The following is a 13,098-nucleotide window of genomic DNA, read 5'->3' as shown; positions in this document are numbered from 1 at the left end:
ACTGTGCTTTTAATAACTCATACTCAGATCCAAAGTCGTTTTGCTCAAGACCAACCGGACTTACAAAGAACAGTGGAATCAGAGGCACAATTTGTGGAACGGGTTTGAACGAAGAAGACCTGAAGGTTGGGCCTTGTCTCTTAGGGAGTGAAAGATGCCCTGTTTCCCAGCCATGCAAGTGAAGCAAAACTGAAGGCCTGTTCTTTCCTTGTTATCGTGATTGCGTTCTGGCTGCTTGGTCAATAGTCCACACTCTTCTCTCGCAGCTTTTCTGGATGAGGCATCTGAGTCTTAGAGATGTTCAGGGACTGGTTCCCTGTCACCGTGCTGACACCAGGGCTATAGGACTAGGTCTCTTGATTCCTAGACTTCTTCTACCATAGGAAAAAAAATATGAGAGAAACCTCCTGGAATTTCAAGTATTCACCAAGGGTTGGTTTTTCCCAGCCTCATAGGATCTCTGAAAGAATGTTGAGACATGGCTCTTGCTTTCAGGAAGCTTCTATAATGCATTTTCCTGTGAATTTCCAGAAAATGGCCGGCGGCTGCTCTGGCAACTCCCCCCTCCTTTTTTTCCCCCTTATGTGGTCTCTGTTCTACTTTGTTTTCTCTTATTTACTCTGTTTTGTATTATTTATCTTCTAGGCAGCTCCAAACCCCCACTGCCACCACCTACTTCCCTTATTCTGGTACACACTAAAGGTGGCTAATGCAAAGAAAAGTTCTAAAGGCAGTCAGTCATCAGAAGACATAATTATTTAGATGAGTCTTATACCTTACTATGTGGAGAAAAAATTTTGAGTTTGTAAAACTGAAGATTAAAAAAAAAATCCTCACCTGAGCATACATTTATTGATTTTTAGAGAGAGAGGAAGTGGGGATTTTAGAGAGAGAGAGAGAGAGAGAGAGAGAGAGAGAGAGAAACATAGAAACATTAATGAGAGAGATATATCATTCGTTTGACTCCTGTGGGCGCCCTGACTGGGGATTGAACCTGTAACCTAGGCGTGTGCCATGACCAGGAGACAAACCTGGAAGCTTTCGCTGTGCACACATGGGTGTCCAACCTGCGGCTCAGGATGGCTGTGAATGTGGCCCAACACAAAATTGTAAATTTACTTAAAATATTACAAGACTTTTTTGTGTAATTACGTGTCGAAATGTATTTAATGTGTGGCCCAGGCCAACTTTCCTTCTTCCAGTGTGGCTCAGGACGCCAAAAGGTTGGACACCCCTGACAGGATGATGCTCCAACCAACTGAGCCACCCAGCTGGAGCAATTGAGGGTGTTATTGATGTCTCTCTCTTCCCTGAAATAAATATTTCTTCAAAATTATTTACATCCTAGTTTCCAGTGTTTTCCCTTGTAAAAATTTCTACTCTGGCTTTATTGATTTATTTTGACAAAACAAAAGAGGCACTTTCAGGGACAGCTTTGCTTTGAGGTCAGATGGGTGGTTTGATGGGAGAAGCTCCTTCTGCTGGAGTGAGCAGAGTGTGTGTTTATTTAGGGTAACTAGATAATAAAATTTTATTATCTTGAGATTTTAAGATTAATTCGGGTGTGGACATTAAGGCATATTATGAAATGCAGCATTTTCTTCCCTTGTATCCCATTGCCTGATGTCACATGGATTTAACTGAGCTTTCTTGCATTCCTAGTGAGTGAGAATATAAAGGAGTGTTCTTTGTAATAGAAACTCCTATAAATGTTTGCTAATTGCTTGATTTGGAAGAAACCACTCATCTGTGTTCATTGTAACCTAGTCAAATGTCAAAAAAAAATTATACTGAGAATGGAGTTGGTTCTGGCATCTGTTTGTGTCTGTTAAAGAATAAACATAGTCCCTGCCCTCAGCTCACAGATTCAACTTGACATTGTATAAACAGGAAGTATGACACTCCAGAAGAGGAAAAATTTTAATGCTTTTGTTCCTCTGTGATTTCAGACAAGGTGGCCATTGATATACTAAGTGCTGTGGCGATTGTCAGTAGACTAGATTTTGTCTTGTATTGAATTCGTCTCACTGTTTTATCTGGAGTGGTTTTTCTTGAGTTTATGTACCATGGCAGTCACGTGGTAATAAACACGGGAACTTTGTGCCTATCCCCAAAGACTTTGTGTGTTAAAGGGGAAATCCAAGAAGTGAAAGTAAGCTTGATATTCGATTAACTTCTGGGGATTTTATAGGAAGACTCTATGGCATTTGGAAAACTTAGATGGCATCACATAACTACTTTGATGATGTTGTATGATGTAAGGGAACTCGGGTGACTTCAAGGGTAATGTCATACACTCATGTTTTTCTTTTAAATGAGTATTATAGGACATTCTCTCCTGTTAATTTCAGTTGCCATAAACTAGAAGCTGGTTGTTCCTCTTTCTCAAAAGTATATAATTTAAAGAAATGACAGCAGAAGTTTCTAGTTTTTCAAAGAGTAAGTATTCAAATCTGACCATATATTTGTACTACTTGCTGATATAGGGGCTAAGGTTTGTGGGGAGAAATCGAGGGATTCTATTTGGCCAGTATTTATTTGAGTTGAACCTGTGCATTTTGGTCTATAATGTATTTAAAGTGAAAAAGGACACTGTTTCTTATGTTTTGCCCTATAATGCTTGTCCCTCAGTACTTCCTTACCACATGTATTGTCCTCAAGTGGCGACTTGATAGCTTCTGGCCGTTCGTTTTTAGAGTGTTGGTCTTGTCATTTAATCAGTTGGGTGTGAATGACTGTGTCAGAAAGGCTGGTTGGCATTTCTATTTTACTCATTTCTGTGGCAGGGCAGTGCTCACCCTTTTTAGGGGAAAAATTACAGTAGAGTTGTGGTGGGAAGGGGTGTGTGTACAACAAGCAGAAAGTGTCACTCAGGGAGAGCCTGCTTGGCTGACTTCACAAGACTGCATCATGGTGGCATTTACATTCATGAATTTACCACTGTCTTCCTTTTGGTATTCAAACTGGGGTCAGAAACTAAGTATTCTTCAATAGATGGTACTTGGCAAAGTGGCTCTCTTTAACAGAGCTCACGAGAGCTTTTGTTTAAAGCCAGAACACCCATTTATTAATTTATTCCTGGACTATCTGTCAACAAGCCAGACAGTTGTGTTGGGTCGACTAGACCATCACACTCCCTACTGTTGTTAGGCTGAGAAAGGAGCCAAATTGTGAGGCGCTTTTCAGTGAGAACAGGATCAGGACAAGGCAAAGTAGTTATGTGATGCCAATGTTTAATAGCACTAGGCTCCTACAGCATTATGGATCCATTTCTAGAATTGGATGTGGGTGTGTGTTTATAGTGTTGAGTTGACTGAAAAGTTTGTTTAGTTTATTCCATAAAAGTAAAAGACACATTTTTCATTTTTACCATTAACTTATTGACTTGGATATTTTGAGTATGTTGGCTATCTCCCACTATTGGCTTCTAGTGGGCAGAGGCCAGGGGTGCTGCTAACCATCTTCCAATGCATAAGATGGTGTACAGCAAAGAATTACTTGGTCAAGACGTCAGTAGTACCAAGAAATTTTGCAAACCACTTTTGACATGTCCAATCAGTCACAGCACCTACTCCACACACTGCAACCCTTTTTCTGTTTCAGTGCAGGTTGCACTTCTACCTTCCTTGAAATGATAAACAATAATATGACAAAAATGTTGCATATCTTTTTCCATCTTCCATATTAAAATGGCTGCACAAAAATTGACCAATTTTGATTTTTTTTAAATGCACACTGATATGACAGCTGTGACAATACAGTCTAACAAAATTGTTTGGAATGAGGTTAAAGACAACTAAGCACTACTGGAGCCATCATATGGAAAAACTATAACGGACTTTTAGGCCAACCCATTACGTAGGTATTGTTAGGTGTGTCAAATACTCTTCTTTGGACTATATTCAGCCTATTACTATAGTTGCTCTTTTCACCCCTCACCCCCTTCAGGTGGGCACTGTCTTTAGGTATGTTGATGAAATCAAGTTCCAGTTATGCCTTTTGGGGCATGGATCATTGGGACTCCTGGCGACTTCACGTAGCTCCACTGTGGTCTGTTAATTTCAGGATTTCACTCACTGGGAACTATCTCATTTTCCCCCCTTTTGGTTTGTGGTGTGAGCATGTGCAGGGGTTCCTTACTTTTGCTCCCAGGTATAATCAGTTAGTTTCTCCAGGTCACAGTTTGAGTAGCTTTTGACTATAAATTTAACCTCTTTCCCTTGACTTGCTATTTATAGAGGAAAGCAGGAACGAAAACAAACAAACCCCCCCAAACATGACAGCAAATATCTGATGGCCTCTTTTACTTTACTGAAGACCACTGATGTGGAAGATGTGACTAACCTAAAAAACAGCTGAGCTCCTCCAAAATAGGCATTCAGAGTGTCTGGGAGGAGATGCCCAAGTCAGTGTCTCCTAGTGCTTGCCCTGTGGGACGTATGTTTCAAGTGGCACGATGGATGGGCTGTGGAGCGGCGCCAACGGGGTGATTCATCAGGATTAATCAGAAGAGTTCAAAAGGGACCTTGGACGAACTCTTCAACATTTTTCTTCGTTTTATTTTTAAAATTATATAATCTTTGCTAAATGACAAACCCTGAAGGTTGACTGGTGTATTTGGAGAAGAAAATGTCTGTGCTTATGAGGCATCTATTTATTTGTTATTTAATTTTGCCTACTGTTCTTCATATCAAAACAGTTTGCATTGTTTCTTGTAAGCATGACCGGCAGGAGACATCTGTGTTTCCACAGTTCCCCTGTGAAACACACTGTGGCCCTCGTCCAGGTTCAGTGCTTGCTCTTTAGGTGAAACCCAAATCTTTTTACTAGGGTTCATTCAAGTAGCATTTTAAAAGAGAATTAGGCTCGAAGCCATGCCTCTTTTATGTGTAAAGACTTGTTGGGAAGATGATTTAACCCCAGTACACTTCAGGATAGCTTTCTCCAAATTCTGCTTAAGGTATTATTTTCCTACTATATCTAGGTTTATTGGTTTGTTGTTGAATTTTTTTTGATTGGTGTTGCCCAAAGCTCTTCATTGTTTGAGGAAAGAGTGGGTCCCACTGGAAGGGAGGAGGGGGACCCTCGCTGGGAGTCTGCAGTTTGGATTCTGGCCCTGCTGTTAATTAGCTGCCTGACCCCTGGCATGTCGGCCTGCCAGGGTCTCTGTGTCTTCATCAGGAAAACAATGGGCTCGGAAAAATACATACAGACCCCAGCCCAAGTGATAAGAAAGATCACCCTGTGTACTTACTGTTGTGGGGTTCTGTGAATGGTAGCACATCTGGACTCTATGCTTCTTAGTGATCCCTACAAAACCTGTGGTTGGTCTGGGGTTGAGAGGTTGTGTGCAGTGTTCCACAGAGGCTGTTTTTAAGCTCTCAGGCAAACTAGGCAGGTTTGGAAGCACTGCTGTATGTAGGAGTTTCTCCCTCCCTTCCCAGCTCTCTCTCCTTCGTTCTTTTTCTTTTTTCTTTCAGGAGAAACCTGCTCGCCTTCTACCTTCCTTTCCTTAGTGCATTAACAATGGTGCAGTGGGTAACACAACCCACTCAGGTTTGTTAACTGTTTGGAGTTGTCTAGCCATCTCATCTCAGTTACTGCAGGGAGGAGAGAGCTGAGGGAGACTGCCAAAATGATGAAATAATGGTCCTTTTGTCTGTCTCTTGCTGTCTGGATGGTTTCAGGTTTCATCTTAGGCCTGGGCCATTGTGTTGTTTTTACGTTCTCAGTACAACCCTGTTTAAAACTACAGCTGGTTTATTGAAAGGATTCTGCCCTAATGCCACTGGCCTGTTCTGCTTCCTGCCCCCCACCCCCCAGAAGAGTCATAACTCTTTGTAGTAAAAAACCCATTCCAGTGTGGGCTGTTTGATCACGTCCCTGACATCAGTTTTAAAATGTGTTCCCACTGTGTTTATTTTGCAAATGCTTACAAGGTATGTTGCTTTCTGATAGTCTTCCAAAACGTTATCCGTGTGGTTATATAATCAGTAGCACCTGTAAAACACATTGCCTTTGACCATGTAGCTTCCTTCTTAACCATTATCTTTTTGATTCTCTCTTAATGTTTTTTTTTTTTTTTTTGGTTGGGAGGACTCGCATTCCTATGCCAGACACCTTACAGTAACATGCCTAGATTTACCCTCATAACTTTAATTAGATGTGGAATGCTGAGAATGCACTGTTGTGGTTTTGTTTTTTTTTAACTTTTATAGTTAGTGAACTTGTGATCGCTTCATTAAAAGTTACAAAACACTCGTATCTTTAGCATTTAGTTCCCCATTTTTATTCATAAAAATTAATGTAAAGACCAAGGTTCCCTTGTATTATCTTAAATGATGTGTTTGTTTGAACACAAGTTAACACTTGTGTCAATATGCAAGTTATATTCTAATTTCCAGCTCTTCTCTCCCTTCTTTTTGTCTTTAGAAGTGAAGGAGTGTTGAAGATGCTGAAGGCTGTGCTGAAGAAGAGCCGAGAGGGAGGAAAAGGAAGCAAGAAGGAGACAGGTGTGTGCCCGGGAGCGAATTGGGTGGGGCAGGCGTGGTGAGAGTCAGGGCATTAGGGCCCTGTTCCGGCCCAGTGGATGTCACTGCCCGGGAATGGGTCATCGGAGAAGTGACAGGCGTTAGATGACAGCACACTGGTGCCTATGGGAATGAAATACATTTCTAGATTTTGTAGAAGTGACTTTGAAAATGGAGTTTGGGTTATGAACCAAATCCCTCTTGCAGACCTGTAAGGTTCATAATTTTAACAGGTCATTCAGATCCCAAGTTCGAGTTCTGGACGTTGTGGGATAGCATGTGTGTCCAGGAATGTGGTTTCTAGGAAGCCTTTTCCCTTTTCCCACACGCAATTGCAGTTTATGTGTTTGACCAACTGCTGGCTGACTAGGCCTCATCTTTTGAGTATCCGATTATCCCCTTAACAGGTGTAGCCTCACTCAGTGCCAAACTTCTGGTTTTCATTATGATGGAGCTACATACTTAATTTGGCTTGGATTTCATTTCTGTCTGTGGAGTACTGGTACATGTGTGGTCAGTGCGACTCACCATTCCAGCCCCTGTGATGAACTCCTCTCCTAAGGTTATTTTGGTGACCACTCAGTATTACACCCTGTTTCCCTTGCTAGAGAAACTACATATTGTCTACCTGTACTGAACAATAAAATCCTGTTAGCATGGGTTAATATCCCTGAAATGTGCCATTTCACTCTAAATTCATGTTAATCCAGAATCGGAGAATGGCTGATATTCTGAATTATTATATATTGAATAACATCTCACTTCTAATTTCTCTTAAAATATAAACAAATACACTTAATAACAAAACATCACTGAGTTATAGTTAACTCCTTACTTTAAGAGATCTTGTAATACCTTGTGGTAATACCATTAATGTCTACTGTTTTTGTACTGATAGATAAAGCAGACTTACAGAGTTTTTGATTTTGGAACCTAGACAAATTCTCTATTAGTTAACCCTGAAACCAAGTCTGCAAAATGGCAAACTTACCTTAAACGTCCAGTCTTTGTTGTAAACTCTCTGTTAAGATTCCATTAGAAGCTCTCATTAATGCCCAAGTAAGCAGATACAAAGAAAAAACCAGTTTTTAATGACAGATACAGGACACCATAGTTAGCTCTTAACCTTAGAAAATTAACCCTTAGCTTTGCATAATTAGAATTGTTACTATGGAGAATTTTGAGTTCACATAATTTCTATCCAGAGGGACATTCACCCTCTGTTGGGTCATGGCCAAAGTATCCTTCTCTTTATTTTCTGAAAGCAGTTAAAAGAATCTTTTTTTTTTTTTTCAGTTTTGTCTCACCTGACACTCATCTTAGGAGCTTTGTTTATTTGCTGCTTTGTAATTTTAAGCATAGAGTTAGATCCTAAGCTGTCTGGCTAAAGCTACCAGCCAGTGACCAGGGTCTCCAAGCCAAAGCTCCGCACTTCATACCAGTGTTTTACAACAGACCCACCATCCTTTATGGCTAGTCCAGACATGTGAAATAACAGTATATGAATAATTTTCTGCAACCTGCCTTTCAGATGGGCCAGAGAATGAACATAGTTTACGTTTGAAACTTTCAGTTGTAGAGCATGTGATTTTTGGGTCCAATTCCCCCTTTGGTCTTTAAGAGCAACTACTGTTTTTTTGGAAACCTTTTTTTTATAATAAGTCCCACACTATGACTTTTTACTAATGCAAACCAACTTGAAAAATCAATGGGAACCTTTCTCATAAAACATCTGTATGGTATGTGCCTTTTTCCTTTCAACTAGAACCTGGTTATATTAGTTGGGGAACAAAGCAGATGGAATTTAAATCTTGAAGTTATATCACAAGTTGATTGGGAAAAATACTTGGAATTTGACCATTCATGTGCTGAGCTCTGTGCCAACTCTCATTATATAAGTAAATCATAGCTAAGTTTCTCTATAAATTGAAGCTGGCTAATCAGCTGAGACTGCTCTGAAACTTGGGTAATAATATCTCCTGAAATATGGAAAAATTTTCCTCTACTGTTCCCAATTAAAAACAATCTTTGTTGCAAACACAAGGGAAAATTCATTGTTATGTATTTCACTCTCATAGAAGTATAGGAAATATTTCTATCTAAAATATTGAGTTCTGCTTTTCTTATCCTTTGTGGGTTGTTTCTGACAGACAATTTTGAACCACATTTTTATGTTGAACCTATTTTAAGAATTTAGAAAATAATCACTGAGTTAAATTTAGCATTCTTCAAATGAAAGCAAGTATTTTTCACAAGTATTGAGAAGTTGTTATGTCCTCAGCCCCTATCCCTAAAAGAAGATGTCATATGTACGTACTATAAACTATGGGTAAAATGTTAGCAGATAAATGACACTCAAGTTATATGTATGTAAAGATTTTTGAAATATTATGTACAGTGAAATACTAAACTATTGAAAGCCATTACATGAACTCTAAAAATATTGAAAGTCTTTTATGATTATGCTTTTTTACCTAGGACTTGCTTATAGTTGAGCAAAAAATGTTTTCTGGAGGCTATAAAAATCACACCAGAGAATGTAATATTAAAAACTTTAGAATGTGTTTTGGGAAAGTAAATTTACCTTGTCTTCATTCCGTCAGGGCAAATGAGCACTGTCTTTCTCTTGACATTGAGTTGGGCGGGGGTAGGGCTAATGGTACAAAAATCAATATTAAACTATAATGTGGGGAATGCCAGGTGAGGGCATGTATTTTTTCTCTCCATGCTGTTATGTTAGGACCTTGATCTAAAGCAAGCAAATGAGGTGTTATCTTTATTTCAAAGCTCCCTGGAGAGGTTGGCAACCTTCTACACATCTCTTTATTTTATGTGACTTTTATATTTTTTTTTACCAGTACAAAAATGAAATATTTTTATTTGCCCAATGTAGGACGTTGCTCATCTCTACCTGAATTACTGATTTTCTTCTTCTTCTTTTAAAAATATATTTTATTGATTATGCTATTATAGTTGTCCCATTTCCCCCCTTTACTCCCCTCCCCCCTCCCACCCACATTTCCCCCCTTTAGTTCATGTCCAGGTGTCATAAGTTCTTTAGCTTCTACATTTCCCACACTATTCTTGCCTTCCCCCTGTCTATTTTCTCCCTACCATCTATGCTACTTATTCTCTGTCCCTTTTCCCCCTCTCTCCTCCTCCCACTCTCCTGTTGCTAACCCTCCATGTGATCTCCATTTCTGTGATTCTGTTCCTGTTCTAGTTGTTTGCTTAGTTTGTTTTTGTTTTTGTTTTAGGGTGTGGTTGTTAATAATTGTGAGTTTGCTGTCATTGTACTGTACATGTTTTTTATCTTCTTTTTCTTAGATAAGTCTCTTTAACATTTCATTTAATAAGGGCTTGGTGATGATGAACTCTTTTAACTGGACCTTATCTGAGAAGCACTTTATCTACCCTTCCATTCTAAATGAAAGCTTTGCTGGATAGAGCAATCTTGGATGTAGGTCCTTGCCTTTCATGACTTGGAATACTTCTTTCCAGCCCCTTCTTGCCTGTAAGGTCTCTTTGGAGAAATCAGCTGACAGTCTGATGGGAACTCCTTTGTAGGTAACTGTCTCCTTATCTATTGCTGCTTCTAGGATTCTCTCCTTCATTTTAATCTTGGGTAATATAATTACGATGTGCCTTGGTGTGTTCCTACTTGGGTCCAACTTGTTTGGGACTCTCTTAGCTTCCTGGACTTCCTGGAAGTCCATTTCCTTTGCCAGAATGGGGAAGTTCTCCTTTATTATTTGTTCAAATAACTTTTCTACTTGTTGCTTTTCCTCTCCTCCTTCTGGTACCCCTATAATTCAGATATTGGAATGTTTAAAGATGTTCTGGGGGTTCCTAAGCCTCTCCTCATTTTTTTAAATTCTTGTTGCTTCCTTCTTTTCTGTTTGGTGGTTTCTTTCTTCCTTCTGGTCCATATCATTGGAGACCCAGTTTCCTTCCCATCACTATTGGTTCCCTGTGCATTTTCCTTTATTTCACTTAATGTAGCCTTAATTTTTTCATCTAATTTTTGACCAAAATCAGCCAATTCTTTGAGCATCCTGATCACCAGTGCTTTGAACTGTGCATCTGATAGGTTGGCTATCTCTTAGTCGCTTAAAAGTATTGGCTTTGGGGCTTTCATTTGTGCTTCCATTTGAGCCTTTTTTTTTTTTTTGTCTGGTCACGCCTGTTACTTACGAGGGGCGGAGCCTTAGGTGTTCACCAGGGCAGGTCAACCCAGTATCTGGGTTGTGACACTGAATGTGGGTGCAGCGTCAGAGAGGGAACTAGGGCAGTTGCTCCACTCTCGGTTGGATTTCAGTTTCCTCTGCCACTTCCTACAAGCAAATTGGGTCCTTCTGGTGCTGGTTCCCAGTGGAGGGGTTTGTGTATGTTCTAGGACTCTGTGGGTCTCTCCAGTGAACTCTCCTGTGAGACTGGGAATCTCACCTGGTATCCTCAGCCTCCACAAATGTTTTCAATCAGTGCTTTTAGGCTTTACTTCCTAGTGCTGGGGACCTGGGTTGCACACTCTGTCTCGCTGCCCTTTTTCATCTGGTTTATCTGTGCTCGAATGTATGACTGGACAGTCAGCTGCCTTGCGCACCTCACTGGGTCTGCTAGTTGTCTCCCTGAGCCTGAGGTCTGCCACCGGGGTCTGCTAGCCACCACTCTGTGTGCCCAGGTCTGCCAGCCATTGCTTTTTCCTGTCTCAACTGGTCTCTGCCAGCCGCTGACTCCACCCCTCTTACTGGTCTGGATGAATGGTCATCAGGACTTCCTTACAGTTCAATTTTCTGTTTGTTCTAGTTGTTTTTTGGTTTCTAAATTTTTGTTGTCCTTAATTTTGGTTGTGCAAGGAGGCACAGTGTGTCCACCTACGCCTCCATCTTGGCCAGAAGTCTATTTTATTTGACCTTTGCTATCAGAAAACTTTCATGGTACTATTATTAAACTTATTTAATTTGAATATGAAATAATTACTACATTCTGAGAGTGGGAATATCTAGACATTAAATCTGGGCCTCATAAGATTTAGAGTGAATACAAGAGGAAATTAGTATCTTTTCTGTATGGCAGCACTGTTTAGCAAATGAATAGGAAGAAAGAATACCATTTCATAATAGAAACAAAAACATTAAAATATCAACCTGAGAAGAAATGTTCAAGCCTCATATTGAAGAAAATACTAGAACATTACTGAAGGACCTGAATAAATGGAGAGGAATACCATATTCCTGTATAGGCAAATTCATTTTGTAAACCACTAGATCTTAAAATATTTTCTGTACATTTCATTTAATTCTTAATGATACCCTATTTTTTTGAAGACTTTATTTTCTTAGAGCAGTAGGTTCACAGAAAAATTGAGAAGGAAGGTATAGAGATTTTCTCTACACTCCCTGACTCCATTCCTGCACAGTCTCTCCCATTATCAACGTCCCTCCTCAGAGTAGGACATTTGACAACTGGTGAACATCCATTGGCATATCATCACCCCAGTTCATAGTTCACATGAGGGTTCACTCTTGGTGTGAACGTTATTTTGGTTTAGACAAACGTATAATGAAATGTACTCACTCTTACAATATCATACAGAGTATTTTCATTGCTCCAAAAATCCTGTCATTTTTCTTAACACAGCATAACCAGTTGACTTAAAAATTTATCTGAAAGACTAAATGCTTAAGAATAGCTGAGGAAAATTGAATGTGAGGGGCAACTGCATCTAAATGATTGAGCCTGGTTTCTATGCCTGGGTTCTAGCTGCAAGGGAGGCTGAACAAGTGTGGTGTATTTGGACTTCTTAGCTTTGGTAGGGCAAGGTGGACTATACCTCCCACCAAGATGTGCATTACAGATGATTTTTTAGTTATAGACATTGGGCAGGTCCCCTCTGCTTCAAAAATGAACCAAGCACAGAGATCTATTACAACTCATATATAACTACTGCTTGGGGTATCCAGCCTTTTGGTGTCTCCGGGCCACACTGGAAGAAGAGTCATCTTGGGCCACATGTTAATATACAAACACTAAAGAAAACTGCTGAACAAAAAAAAATGTTTTAAGTAAATTTATGATTCTGTGTTGGGCCACATTCATAGCCATCCTTGGCCGCATGCATCCCGCCACCCGTGGGCCATGGGTTGGATACCCCTGATAGCTTAACTGGTGTTTTGGGCCTTTTTTTTGCTGTTGATCTACAAGAAGTGAATGTAATTTTATCTAACATCTATGGTATAATCTAAGCCCACACTTGATCGTGTTTTTGTTTTTAACCCTGGAGATAATGGCATCATTTTGCAACTACTAGGGAAGATCTCTTGCCTTCCTAGAGACGGTTGGTCCCTCCCCCTCTCTGTGCAGCTCTTCTCTTGCCCTCTTCCAGGCTTGAATCCATAGTCTTTTGCCCCATGCAACTCTCCTAGTTACTATGTATTGGTTTGGAAGTAGCTTCAAGTTGGGCAGAAGAGCAAAGGTCAGTGAAATTTTAATTGTGGTCCTGCCTCAATTAAAAAATATAGACTGGTAAGGAAAGGCTGCTTAATATACCAAAATAATTATTAGTCTT

General features: G+C 40.0%; 1 protein-coding gene across 6 annotated transcripts in view; it reads left to right on the top strand.

The window, feature by feature from the left end:
• Nucleotides 1-13,098, top strand: part of TANC1 (tetratricopeptide repeat, ankyrin repeat and coiled-coil containing 1) — a 224,223-nt gene that overhangs the window by 66,301 nt on the left and 144,824 nt on the right. For all 6 annotated transcript variants that reach the window (XM_045837935.1, XM_045837722.1, XM_045837884.1 and 3 more), the window contains one exon: nucleotides 6,433-6,512. In XM_045837935.1, coding sequence (XP_045693891.1) covers nucleotides 6,452-6,512 — 61 coding nt within the window. In that variant the 5' untranslated portion in view covers nucleotides 6,433-6,451. The remainder of the gene's footprint in view (nucleotides 1-6,432; nucleotides 6,513-13,098) is intronic.

The sequence above is a fragment of the Phyllostomus hastatus genome, unplaced genomic scaffold, assembly GCF_019186645.2.
Source record: "Phyllostomus hastatus isolate PE091 unplaced genomic scaffold, TTU_PhHast_1.1 phas_contig_1, whole genome shotgun sequence".
Classification (NCBI taxonomy): domain Eukaryota; kingdom Metazoa; phylum Chordata; class Mammalia; order Chiroptera; family Phyllostomidae; genus Phyllostomus; species Phyllostomus hastatus.
This window is presented reverse-complemented; position numbering and strand designations above follow the sequence as displayed.